The 14246-nt window shown below is 38.2% G+C and overlaps 1 protein-coding gene across 3 annotated transcripts in view; it reads right to left on the reverse strand.

The window, feature by feature from the left end:
* The window catches only part of LOC116728710 (Down syndrome cell adhesion molecule-like protein 1 homolog), a 69532-nt gene extending 58446 nt beyond the window's left edge, over positions 1 to 11086 (reverse strand). For 2 of the 3 annotated variants that reach the window (XM_032576992.1, XM_032576991.1), the window contains exon 1: positions 10448 to 11061. In XM_032576992.1, coding sequence (XP_032432883.1) covers positions 10448 to 10703 — 256 coding nt within the window. In that variant the 5' untranslated portion in view covers positions 10704 to 11061. Of the gene's footprint in view, positions 1 to 10447 lie in introns of all 3 variants that reach the window. The other variant, XM_032576993.1, reaches the window with a different exon arrangement.
* Positions 11087 to 14246: the final 3160 nt, after the last annotated feature.

Consider the following 14246-nt stretch of genomic DNA (forward strand, 5'->3'; position numbering starts at 1 on the left):
AAAACAACAGAAACAAGTTTAAAAGGGTGGGAACGTCCTTCAGACGTGTTGCAAAATAATCAAAAATAAATGTATGTCAAATGTCCAGCTGCAAACATCAGTCATGTGACTCAAAAAGCCAGGGATTTGGGCTAAAGCTTGTGATGGTTTAGGTGGATGGGACATGGTGGGGGGAGGAGGAGGAGGAGTCCGTTACCTCTCTACAGTTTGTGTGCAGATACACAAAGACAAACAGAGACACGGGGAGGGAGGGAACTCGCTGATAGGTTATGTGATTGGAATTTCTATGCCAGACGCAGAGATTTAAGTCTGTTTAATCTCCTTACATATTTACACAAAAACACACACACAAATACACACACGGAGCCATGTTATTCATATGCCGTCAGATTAAACACACACACCTCCAATAGAGAAAAGGAGAGTTAAAAGAGGAAAAATTCCAGGGGGGGTTCGCACCAGGTTTGGGAGTTATTAAAAGAGGAGTTAATGGGGGGACACTTCTGGTGGACAGATGTGGTATTTAACCAGTGCTGACTCTAATTTACCACATTATCTCATATACACCCACTGACCAAATGGTTACCCCTTTCAGTCCAGGACAGATTTTATTAAAGGTCCTCAAAGATACCAAAAGATGTAAAGTTTGGGTTACCACCTGCATAAAATCACTGTATTTTTTCTCTATACATTAACAATTTATAACAAACTTTCACAAAATCGACTGGTGATCGAAAAAAAAATTACATTTGATTTGCTTTTTCGTTTTTTTTTTTGTAGTTGTTGCTGTTGTTTCTTTATATATATATACTGTATATATTACCACTCCGCTTAGTAGTTTGGGAAACACTGAGAACAATCACTTGTTGCAAGTATAACATTCAATAAGCAGAGATATTTTGCAAAGATTTCACCAAAAAGTAACATTTATTTTGGAAAATATCTTTTTGAGACTGTAAAACTGTGAAAATTAAGACTCACTTCATAGGATTAAACAAAAAACTTTTTAAAATTTGACATTTTGGAAATGTGTAAACGGCTACATGTGGATATTCCATGTGTATGATTATTATTATTTTAATGTTAACGTTTTCCTCATTTGGCACACTATGCTATACAGTGAGGGAAAGGTGTGGTGGTTTTGACTCACAAAAAGGGAATAATAGAACCTGTAATAAATATCTCAGACATTGCCAAAGGCTTTTACAAAGAGGACGGTTTTATAGAGAGATTTCAAGGCAGTTCGAGATTTAGTGTGCCCAATTTCAGTGGGCAGGAAGTTCGATGAACTGGGGGTGGGGTTTGAGAGGAAAATGCTTTATTTCTCGTTATAACAAACGTTGACCTGGAGGTAGTTGGCAAGACACAAACCATGGATCTCCGTGGTCAGGAGGGCGAAAAAAGGTCAATAAGTCAGAGGTGTTTTTAGGAACATTTGGGTTAAAGTGCTGTTTTCTTTATTCATGGGGAGAAAAAAAAAACGTTTTTGGCCACTGAGAGACTGACCAAGGAATATTTAAAGCATTGGAATTGAACTAGTTTTGAAACTATCAAGACCAGAAACATTTTTGACTTGAGATTAGAATAAAATGTTATTTTCAAACTCCTGGACAATATTATTTGAGAGACAGTAAAGATAGCTAGCTATGAAATCTTTAAATTTACAGAAATTTTAGGTCATGCAAAATTTAAAGCAACGAGATCAACTTTTCTATAACATCAGTCAAGCTTACTTTAGATATGATGTGTCACCACAGATGAAAGCAGATGCGGATGAATTGACAGAATTGTGCTTTTTACCTTTTTCTTATGACAAATTAATGCAAAAATATCCAATCAAACATGGATCTTTGTTGTTCTAAATTGTTAATATCAATAGGATGTTACAGAATCAAAGAGAAAGGCAGTCATCTTATTCACCCGATGAGGTTTATCAATAATTGTAGTTTCTTTTAGAAGAAGGGGGGATCCCTGGTTAAAGATTGATAAATCTGGGCAACATGTTACAGATGGTATATGAAAATATGTCTGGCAGTCCAGCGGTGGGCTGCAAAAACCAGGTCAGACTCCCTCCACTCTGCAGATTACTGATAATAGCCCCTGAGCATAAAGCCCATATTAAAGATTGCAATATCTATAATCTCCCAATGGGGGGACAGCAGTAAAGTAGGGAAGTGAGGGGTCGTCCTATCAGCTTGGGGGTGGGGGTTGTGGGCAGCGAAAGACCCTCTCATACAGTAGATTATATGGCCTGGAGGCATGGGCATTTGGGGGGCTGCAGAGCACTGGGACTGATGGTGCGGGAAGTGGATCAGAAAGAACTCCCACTACTCAAAACCATGTCAAAGCTGTGTCAAAACCATGCAAAATGCACACACACACATACTCACCAATACACAAATGAAAACAGAATAAAAAAAAGAAACCTTCACATACGGCCTGTCCTCAGCCATATTGGGAGGAGGCAAAGTGGCTTTCAATGGAGGCTCAGAAACTCCACCAAACAACTACAAACCATCAACCTAAACATTTTAAGTAGAAACTCTGTCTGTTAGTGCAGATTATTTGGAGAAAAAAAATGCCTCTTTATAATGTTGTGAACCAAAACATAGCACTTCCTTCATCTGACAACCTGATGTCTGAACAAACACCATGTCTGTCTGTCTGTCAGCCTACATGTTTGTCTGTCTACATGTCTACCTATCTAAGTCAATAACTCAATGAAGTCGGCTGGCTGGATGGAAAAACTTCTATCTGACCATCTTTACAGAAGCAAGTTAAGAAATGTGCTGGCTAATAAAGTGCGAGAAATTTCATTTATTGGTCAGTGTTAAAAAAAATCTTACATTTTTCAACATCTCCTGTGCAAAATGCTGCAATATGTATGCTGACGGACTTAAGGGACATTGAAAACACATGTGGTTTCTAGAGCTTCACACAAGCAGCTACAAAACGCAGCTACCAGCTATAAGGTTCTTAATATTTAATTTCCCATTTCTCCTATACTCAGTGCAATCTAATATAAAAGTAGGTATTTTCTAATTAAGCTAAACTATAACTTATTAAATATTTACAAATAGAGAAGCTAACTACATAATTTTGATAAGATGACCCCCCTGCTGTGTGCAAACAATATAAGAGGCAGGGGAAAAGCAACAACAAAACAAAGAAGAAAAACATTTTTCAAAATTAAAAAATTATTATAAATTATTGTCAGCAGAGCAAAAGAGATCAAAACTTTGAACACATGGCACAAAATCTGGACAAAGTACGAAAACGTTTGGTTTTTTTTACTTATTATTAGAAGACTACAAAAAGTCTTAATCAGAATTGGCAAAAAAAAAAATTATCATGTTGCTGAAAGCAGATAAAAAATGCGATGAAACAAAAAAAAACTCCAGACGTTGCAGATATTTAATAACTTATTAGGCTTTCAGCTTGATACTTGGAGGAAAAACAACCTATATGACACTGGTTGAGTTATTTTTTGCCCTTTATTATTGTCTTGTCCTGAAAAAGTTGCAGAACTACATCTTCTGACATTTCTTCTTGGACCTACTGATTTCATATATATAACTATATGTTACATGGCAACATTCCTTAAGACTGGCACTGAATTGGAAACAACTGATTATGACAGACCAGAGAGCTGGATTTTTTTTCCTCTATGATCAAATATTTTTCACACTTTGTTTACTACTCTTTTCTTAGAAAATAATCTTGAATACTTGAATATTTACCTAGTCCATCCTACCTCTTACTAAGTTACCAAACTTCTGTTTAGCTCCTAAATAGCACTTACACTTTAAAATGTTATTTAAAGCTTATCACACAGAGATTGTAGCATTGAACCTTTCTGGTATCAGTTTTGAAGCAACATAATAAGAATCACAAAAAGAGACCACGTGTAACTACAATGAGTTACTTTGTGGCAATGTCTAAACTCCAAACAAATGGCAAATAAACTTAACACCAATATTAATCCTTACGACACTACTGACTGACAGCACATTGTAAAACAAAGGCTAATTTTAATTGACCTATTTCTACAACTTGGATCTCTGTGGAGCAAAGAGATGCCCCAATGAGAAGATGAGCTAGTGCAAGTATTCCACCCATTCCCCACTGGGACAGAGATTTTAACACTAAAAACAGGCTGCCTGAAAACTGTCACGTTACATTATCTTGAAATTATCATAAGGAGTAAAAACTGAGAGATAAATTTAGATCACAACACACAAAATGCTATATTTTGACAAAAAAGGGACAGCTTTTTTTGCAGATAGAGGGCAACTGTAAGCGATACGTCACAGATCCAGCCCACCAGGTGTAGTCAAAGGCTCGGTGCTGCATTTGTGCCAGGACGGCAGAGTTTCCACTCCATTTAAAACCAGCAGATCAAACGCTAACAACCACCTGTGCCAACCAGTACGGTGGCTTACACTGCCAAGAAAACAAACCGTAATCACTGCGCCAGTGATAGAAAAATACAGGAACATAAATATATTGCATGTTTTTAGTGATGTTTAAAGGCTATCCTGTTGAACACGTTAAGAAAATTTTTTTGTTTTTAATCAGCTAATTGATTGATTGATAGAACCTTGCTTCTAATTGTCTATTTAGAAAGTAGCTTCCTCAGAATTAATTCCATCCCTTACCATTACTAATTTAAACTGCCTAGCTGACTTTTTCTGGCGGTGCCATACAAATGTCCAAAATCCCAATACATCTTCCACAAAACAATTTAAGATGGATCGTTGAATATTTCTTGTTTAAAGCCAGATTAATCTGCAGCATGTGACCTATAAAATAAACCAGTGTAAACAGCAATGCAATGAATATTTGAGGGATGGTAAGAAGTATCTGGAGGAATTGTTGCTGATTTTCTGCTGAGCCAGCATTAATGCTGCAGTTTTCATTTTACAGGTTTCACTGGTGACAACTGCATCCAGTGGCCCACCAATTACTGGTTATTGTAAGTGAATAATAATTACCCTTGCACTCCTAAATGTTGAGAAACCAGACTACCAAACACACCAAGTACACAACAAGGTAATAAGCTATTGAAGTATCAGGGGTCAAAAAGCGCATTTCTGATTTTCTCTAAAAAAAGACTTAGTTCATTAAAAAAACAAAATTAAATCAAGTGCCAATTCCTCTGAGCAGCTTATAGCGCAGAACAGAACCACAACTTTTGCATTATTTTTATAGACATTTTTTATGTTTTGCTAGTTGGTTAATAATTGAAAAGTGAAAAAGAGAAATGCAGAGTCTTTTGGCCAACACCACGTCAGCTCAAAGTAGTTTTGATGTTGCAGCATGAAGGGAATCAGAAGGAATATGAAACAGGATGGCAGAGTTAGAGACTATATTCTAACGTTTTGTGATTCCTTTAAGAATAGTGGTGCTGGCTAACTGTTAGCCGCTAATGATGCTAATGATTTACTGTGCTTAAAGAAATGGATGCAATTGGACACTTCTGGTACAAAATATGAAATGTGCATTATAGTCACGCATGGACCTAATATTTATACAGAGATATTAATTTTATTTCTTCTTCACTTTGTAGAAACACAAAAATGAAGAATTTTAACAACTCCTGTAGCATTAAAATCAATTTAAAATTAGACAAAAATGCAACATGTGGATTGGTCAAACCTTGATTTGAATAATCTGTGTTGTCTACTGAGTCTTTAAAAGAAAGTTTCCAATCTATAAAACCTTGTATTTTTGTCAACGAAAACATTTTCTTCTCAACAAAATTATTACAATCTTCTTGGCTTGCTCACCTGAATTCATTATTGTGTATTAAAAGTTGGAAGGTGAAGTAAGCAGCATGACTTTCAAACACAGGAATGTAAGTCCAGGTATTAGTGTTTCAAAGTGCAAACACTTCCCTTCATAAAATCTATATTTCACTTGCAAATTCCTTGAAGCTTTGGTTCTTGCTTTATCACAGTTTTTCACTTTTCAAAGTATTTGGTTGAGATTAATGAAAGATTCTCAAACGTATTCGATGCTTAAACCGCACTCTCTGATCAAGCAGACTGTTTTGAAAGTTAAAAAAAGACGCTTAGTTACCTCAAAATCATGTTGAACATGAGTAAAAGGTGTGCCACATCAAAGTCCTGCTTTACTTTACAAACAGGCAAAGATGTCTGTCTGTTTTTCCTGCTAAAATCAGATCACAAGAATTTAGCATTTTTCACAAAATGATCACCTACCAAAATATTTATAGATTGCTTTTTCTAAATATGTGAGTTCCAAACTAGTTCTGAGGATTTAATACACACGCTTACGTAATTAAGCAGAACAGTTGTTGCCCAACCTTTGCAGCTCATGGGCAGCTGATAGCCTGGTAGCAGTTCTGACGGTGCTGTATGGTTTTGGAGAAGGTGTTGTTGCAGCTCTCCTTCGCCCTGTAGGCTTCATCAGCCTCGTTCAGACACAACTCCGGGGAGAAAAGCAGCCCTTACAGGGAAGGTGTTGGAGTCGTTGATGGCACCGCTGGAGCTGCAGCTTAGGCTGTCAGAGTCGCGGGAACTATTTTACACGCCCTGCCAGTGAGCCATGCATGAATATGTATGACGGAGAAGCAGAAGTCATAACCTATGCAAGGTTTCATCATGCATAATGCAGCTGATCTACGCCTCTCCAGGATGTGAACGCACACAAGCATGCGTGCAAGCACACACACACACACACACACAATCCAAAGCTGTATTGTTTTGGAGGGGGGGGCTAAACAAACTCCAAAACCCCCAGATGTTTCAAATTCACACATTTTTACAATTCCACATGCCCCTGTGCCCAACCCAAGACAAAACACATCCTCATGCTGCCCTCGTCTGCTCTCCCCGTTCCCTCTTGCGAATCTCAACCTAACAATAATTTCCAACACATTTTGGGTTTTATTTTATATAAATATATATCTAGACACCAGTGGCCAGCTTTTGCAGACCTGCAGAAACGCATCAAGATTAGCTGAAAGAACTGTTAGAAAATCTCTCTCTTCTTTCCCTTAGTTCTATCTAGAAACAGCTTTGGGGTTTTTTTCAGAGTAGTTCTACTTTTTCTCTCTTTTTTTTTGCTTGCCATCTGTCACTCATCCATCAGGTGTTTTCGGGACAGAAAGTTGTGTTCTGATTTGGCTGGCAACAGCAAAAGCAACTATATGTGGAAACATAAACCGGCACAGGAGACACTGAGACGAGATGCACTGAGAGAAGGGGTGCGAATTGAATATCGGTGGAGATATGGCGGGGGGTGTAGAGAGGTGTAAACTTATAGATAATCCTAGGGAGCCTGACTTAAATAGGTAGTTGGTGGGTGGAGAAGTCATGAGGAAGGTTGCTGAAGTTGGATCTAATCAATGGACGGGGTTTTGCTTTGGGGGAACAGCAATCTGTTCCCCCAAACCCGTTGCACCCACCGACGCCTCCGCCCCCCCGGATCGTGCTGTGTCAGTAAAAAAAGAAGTGTGCTACTTCAGCAGTCCTCTGGGACCTGCTACCCCCTCACTTCAAAGAAGCCAGTTTCTCTCTTAATGTGAATATCAAATCTGTGGATCACAAGTCCCAGCACAGTCTGCATAAACTGCCCCTCCCCCCAGCCTTTAATTCTGCCTAGTGATGAGGGAAAGAGAGGGAGGGGAGTTGTTGCGAGAGGAAGCGACTGAGCAAGAGAGGGAGGGAGGGAGAGATGGAGAAAGAGATGGAGATAGAGGGAGATCCAACGAAAAAAAGAAAAAAAAACAACTACTTGCTTCAGAGATTTGACATTTGCCGAACACTCCCTCCTTCGGAAAAATGTGCAACGCTGGCGTCCAATGAAACTCAGAGGAGGTCTGGCTCAATTTAGCAACACTGTGTTGATACACAGAGTTCTTACTGGGGAAAATTTTGCACTTCACTTTTGATGTCGAGCATGGATGTTGTTTATTTTACTGTCCTCTATTGGTTAGTCCTTTTACACAAAATATGAGATACATTCAGTCAAACTGGGGGACAAAGCTGTGCTGTCCCCTGGGGCTATTCCGAATAGCAGCTTTTTATTATTCTTTGTGAATGAATGAAAACTTAAGAGTTAAAGGCAAATTATTAAAATCAAAAAATATTATTCTATAGTAGATTCATTTTTTCAGAGAGAGAGAGAAAAAATTAACTATATGAATCACATTCAAGAAAAGGTCAATTACAGGTAAATTAACTCAAAGAGTGCTTTTTTTACAGCCTTCCTCCATGTTCTTAAGAGTCAAACGAAGTAATGTGAGGTTTTCTGGTAAAAAAAAAAAAAAAAAAGAGGCCTGCTTGAGAAATTACAAGCACAATGCTGCCTATAATTGAATGCTGCATATTACTCAAGTTGCAGCTTTAATTTTGGAGTCTTGCAAAAGAAAGGGAATTGGCCAAGGAGGAGAAGGAAGGGGGGGTCAGTGGTGTGAAGGAGCATGGTTCTTCCCCCTGCTGCTGTCACACCTCTCATTAAACACCTCTAATTAAAAAAAAAAATCACATCATACCATTGCAATTTTGTATAAATAAATGACCATTTCAATTGAATTTATTTTTATTTGCTTGAGATTATATGGCTGTTTATTAGAATGTGAATTTAATTTTACTTATTGCTAATCAATCCACATTTGCAGTGAAGACAGCCTGTAAATTAAAAAGAAAAAAAACCCTGTACATCTGCTTTTCAGGAACACCTAAAAATGTTGCTCTTATAACAGAATATTTTTGAAGAACAATTAGTGACTTTGCAACGGAGTTTTTTTTTTTTTCATTTAAGGCCCCAAAACATTTTTCCTTTCTTTTTCAGTCGTTTTCGAGACAGCTTGGTGCAAGATATTTTTTTGGTTTTATTAAAATAAATAAATAACTAAGCACGCACTAGAACCATTACAAGGGACGTCCCTGACGCACGCCTCTGGTGCACGCGCCCGCGCTGGCTGACTGACTGGCACACGCGCGCGGACACGTCCGCGGGGTCCAGGTGCGCTATTAGAGAGGAACATGACCGGGCAAGTCTCTAATCTGCACCCACGCCCCTGGAGTTTCTCATTTGGTGAAATAAATTTGCGTATTTTAATATAATTCCATTGAGCCTTCAGCCAAGCTATCAAATCACATTGAATAAATTGTAGAAATAAAAAATATATAATACGAGAAGATATGTTTAAAGAGCTAATTTTTCACCAACTAAAATTTGTCTGCATTTGAAACCAGTACAAGAAAAAAAAAACAAAAAAAAAACTTAATTTATACGCTGGTGGACCTATTGGGCCTTTTTATGCGCTAAAACCGCCATATTTCTGCTCCCAGTACCCGAGACTTTTAGAAATAAAAAATACAAATTTGTCTCTCTCAAAGCTTCAGCTAATAAGGACAAAATCACATAAAAACGGTTCCAGACAGGCAGGATGCACACAAAGGCCTATAAACACACTCTAGTGTTAGAGTGTTGGATTTATGTTATTTTCGACGCAGATTTACTCGGGATTATTTTTAATGCACTGTAAAAGAACAAAGATGAACTTTACAATAGGGTTAGAGATTTGTTGCATCGTGGACAAGAAACACAAATGAAATAATTTAAAGGAGCATTTCGCATTTGCAGGCAAGGAAAAATCAGAGGACGTTTTTCAAAAAGCGGCACGATGAATTAAGTAAGAAGGACAAATCTGAATGCGCTAATTATGGCCTTTATGTGGGTGTAGACCTATTACACTAATAAGGCCGTTGTGGAAGAAAAGGGCCCCTTTTATTTACCATCAAATGACAACAATTTGTCATTATTAGAAGAAAAAAAAAATCTCATTCTAAAAATAAGAGCGTCTCTGTAGCAACCAGCGCTACTCCCCCCTCCCAATCAGTCCATCCAAACAGCTGCAATTAGCAAAGGCTACAAGATGGAAGCACCTAGATATAAAAATAAATCACAAATGTTACACCTGAAAACTTTGGACTAGAGTGTAAAAATGACTTGGTGGAGAAATCGCAAACGGGCTCATGATACGCGCATGTTTTTTATTTCTGTCTCACTCTCCCTCTGTTTGCACCTCATTCTCCCCATTCAGCCATTTTACATATTCATAACTGGAGTTGGTAATGCGAAAACAATCCGTGCTATCAGCACCATCTGAGACACCAAGGTGCGCTACAAAAAACCCCACCAAACATCCTTGAAATTATACCACTTAAGCACCCTCTTTCACAATTTCCACTCTTTCTGCTGCAACAGCTTTACTTAATTTGATTTAAATGATGAATTTCAATCACATCATTAGATTAGGAGCATGAGAGAAGACCAGCAGGCAATTTATGTATCTTTTTTTTTAATTAACAGCAGTTTCCACATGTAACTTTTCGTTCAACTTCAATACCAATAAGCCTGTCTTACACCGCGAGGTGAAATATTTCAAAAATATAATTTATGTTTCTCTTACCTTCTTGGAGAGAGTACAGCAGGAGTAAAGTTACAAGCCACATGCCATAAATAGCAGGTATATTTTTCAGGAATTGTTGGCAATCCTGGTAAGTGTGAGGCGCGTTCTTTTGGCCAGGCGGGTCTCCGTGCTGGACTGGCGACTGTGCTCCCGGGAGGTATTTCCAGCCCTGCTGCCCCGCTAAGCGTGGAGGGGAAACGAGAGGCGCCTCGGCCCCGCCCATGTCCCCTCCTCTCTTCATGAGACTACCGTGCATGCAAATCCATTTTTTTTCCCCCTTCCTTTCCTGAAATTAATCGCCAATCGGGTCCTTTTGCAGCTGATCGTTTTGGTCCACCTGTGTCCAAGATCTCTCGCTTGGCACCGTTTGGAAAGGGCGTTTGGAGAGCGCACCCACCTGTGCGCCGAGATGACCGCGCTTTCTTTCCTGCGCAATATGGATGCGGAAAAGTCGCTTAGACTGACCCGGAGCCTATTTTGGGTTGGCACACTCTACTCTGAGTTGGCGCTAGATGTTAAGGTCCATGCAGCTGCGGAACAGGGTGGGCTACAAATATTTTTGCTTTTCTTTGTCTGCTTTGGGGGAGCAGGCATTTGCGCACAGAAATACACTGCAGAGAGAGGAGGAGAGAGGTGCGGGCTATAGGGTATGGCAAGTTCACAAAGCGAGCACAGTGTGCCAAACAAACCAAAGGTTACAGGGACGCTCTCAAAGACGGAGCAACTTTCTGGAAATCTGTTTTCTCTGTCAACTGCTGCCCAATTTTAGGAGAACAGCTCCACTGCATAAGTATAAAGGATGGATGAAGGAATAAAAGCTACAGGATCCTCCCAGACTCACTGAATATTTCAAACAATGGTACAAAAAATAATTCATTAAATGTTAAATATCAAAATATTGTGCTGCAAAATCCACAAAGATCAAAATAACACAAAGTAAACACTGATAATAATGCAATAAATTATTTGAAAACTATTATTTCTTCACCTCACTAAAAACTGAATGGGGAAAAATGTTAGTATCCGCCCTGCTTGATCGTTTCAGGTCTTGCATCACTTTGTTGATTTTTTTTCTCCAAAATAATAATAATAAAAAACTTAATGTTCGTATTTAAACTTTAATTCAATAAGCCTGCTTTAATTGGTACGATAAAGTTCTTGCAGATTCACGTTGTTGAGGACGTTTTCACTTTCTGGCGATATTTAAGATCAGTGAAATATAACAGCGATGTTAAAACTTGCTGTAATACTGCAGATATGAACACATATTAGTTGTAACCCCAATTTTACAGAGATTACCTGAAGTTCTCTCCACGGTTCGCTCTCTGCCTCTGCGATCTGAAATCCAAGCGTCTAAATCCATCCTGCGGCTCAATGGTCCCATCTGCTGGTCAAACTTGGAACAGAAATGTGTACAGGCTAAACTTATTGTTTACCATAAATACACAAATAAATGTTCATCTAACCTTTCAAATGAAATAGCCATGTTGTTTATCAATACAAAATCAACAATAATGACGTAAAAAAATGACATGTAAGCATAATTACTCACCAGAAAATGCTGAGTATATGCTCAGATTAGCATAAACTTTAGCTCAAGCGCTACAGAAATTATGAAGCTAATGTTTCCGATCTAAAGGGAAACAGTATGCTGCATATGCTAGCTTATAATACAGACAAAACATATTTTGAAGTGTGAATGAGAGTGAAATATTTGTAGAAAAAAAAAACATGTCACGATACCTGCCTGGTTTGCCCCTGAAACCTGCAGATCTCTTTCAACAAATCATCCCTGCAGCTGGGCTAATGTTTCCTCCCTGACTTTGCTCTTTCTATTGTTCCAATAAAGATTTCTTTTAAATATGTGAAAAGCAAGAGTCATAGACATGAATACGTAGACGCCTCATGGAGAGCTAACATTTATTTATTATTAGCAGAAATCAAATAGCTAAAAAACAAACTTCGGCTCCTTTTTTCCTTCGCCGCTCTGTGCTTCACGCTGTCACGGTTGCTGGGCAACATAGATTACGCTGAGGCGGAGGCTATGCAGCTAGCTAAAGGCTAAACCTGTCCGAAATTACACTGAGGCGGAGGCTATGCAGCTAGCTAAAGGCTAAACCTGTCCGAAATTACACTGAGGCGGAGGCTATGCAGCTAGCTAAAGGCTAAACCTGTCCGAAATTACGCTGAGGCGGAGGCTATGCAGCTAGCTAAAGGCTAAACCTGTCCGAATTCATAGCTTCTCTCTTTCGGTCGTCGATATTCGCGGTCTTCGAAGGACCCGGATGCAGACCCTGAATTCGAACACAGCTCTTAACATAAGTCTGGGAAATGTATGGAAGCCCGTTTCCGCCACTCTGTTAAAAAAAAAATAAATAAATAAATGATCTCATTATAATGAGATAGTATCTCATTATAATTTTTTTTTTTTTTTTTTTTACAGAGTGGCAGAAACGGGCTTCCATAGAAACGTGACTTATTGCGTGAGAACATAGAATTCGGCGGGTTTGAAACGGTCGTTCACATGTCATAGGCATCAATTAAAGACTTCAGGGTCTTTAATTGCTTCTCTTTCGCTAACCCTCACTTTGCACTCGTTTGTCGCAGAGCCCGGACCAGTAGCTACTTGTTGTTCTTGCTATTTTAGCTTTATGGTTATCATTAGCATATTGAGTAACTAGCCTGTAGATACTACCAGTAGGTTATCGCTAGCATGTTGACTAGCACAAAATTACTCCATTTAGTATGCTAACATTAGTGTATAAATTAAAATTATTCAAAATCCTAAGTTTAGCTTAATTGATGCAAGTAATATCAACATGCTAGTGACTCAATATGCTACTGATAGCCATCCTGCTAACATTAGGCTTGTACCTAAAATAAGCATTTTACATAGTTTCATATTTATTAGCAATTATTACCATACTGAATGGATTAAGTCAATGTAAGTAAACATGCTGGTGACATCACACATGCTACTGACATCATTCAGTATGCTAATATTATAAGTGTATAAATTAAAATGATCCAAAGTGCTAAGGTTAGCTTAAATGCTGTCGGTAACATGTGTGGCACCAACATGTTAATTTACAGTGACTTAATACATCCAGTATGATAAACTGGATGCATATGAAATTATGTAAAATGCCTTGTATTTCAGATACAAGGCTAATATTAGCATGAGGGCATGGGGTTGCCACCCGTCCCCTTAAGTATGAAATCATATTTGGCTGTTAAATGTTGCGTGAACCGATACGATTCGTTCCGTATTTCTATAAATGTCCGATACACACGCCTATCACCCACATATCAACACTAAGCGAAACAATAATGACCAAAATAAAGCACAGGAAATATTAAGGTCAGCTAAATTGTAGCGGCGGAACCATAGACATTAATACGTCTATGACAAGAGTGAGCACATCTGCAGACAAATAAAAGGGGATTGGGTTTATGCAAAACATTAAATAGCCTGCAAATAACGCAACAGGCAGAGGTAGCAAGCGTAACATTACTTCAACATATTTTTACTCAAGTAAAAGTAAACCTTTCCAAGAAATGACTTAGGTAAGAGTAAAACAAAAATATTTGGTAAAAAGACTACTCAGGTACTAACTGCTAGTCTTATTTAATATTTTTTTTAAATGTCATAAATAGATAAAACAAAGTTATGTGTAAAGTTTGATATATTAAAGGCTAAAATATGTTTTATGACAAATAAATACAAAATAATACATTCCGACAGAATAAACCCTTTTTTGAGTTATTTTCATAATATTAATCTTTACATAAAATTATT

Source organism: Xiphophorus hellerii, chromosome 11 (assembly GCF_003331165.1).
Source record: "Xiphophorus hellerii strain 12219 chromosome 11, Xiphophorus_hellerii-4.1, whole genome shotgun sequence".
Lineage (NCBI taxonomy): Eukaryota > Metazoa > Chordata > Actinopteri > Cyprinodontiformes > Poeciliidae > Xiphophorus > Xiphophorus hellerii.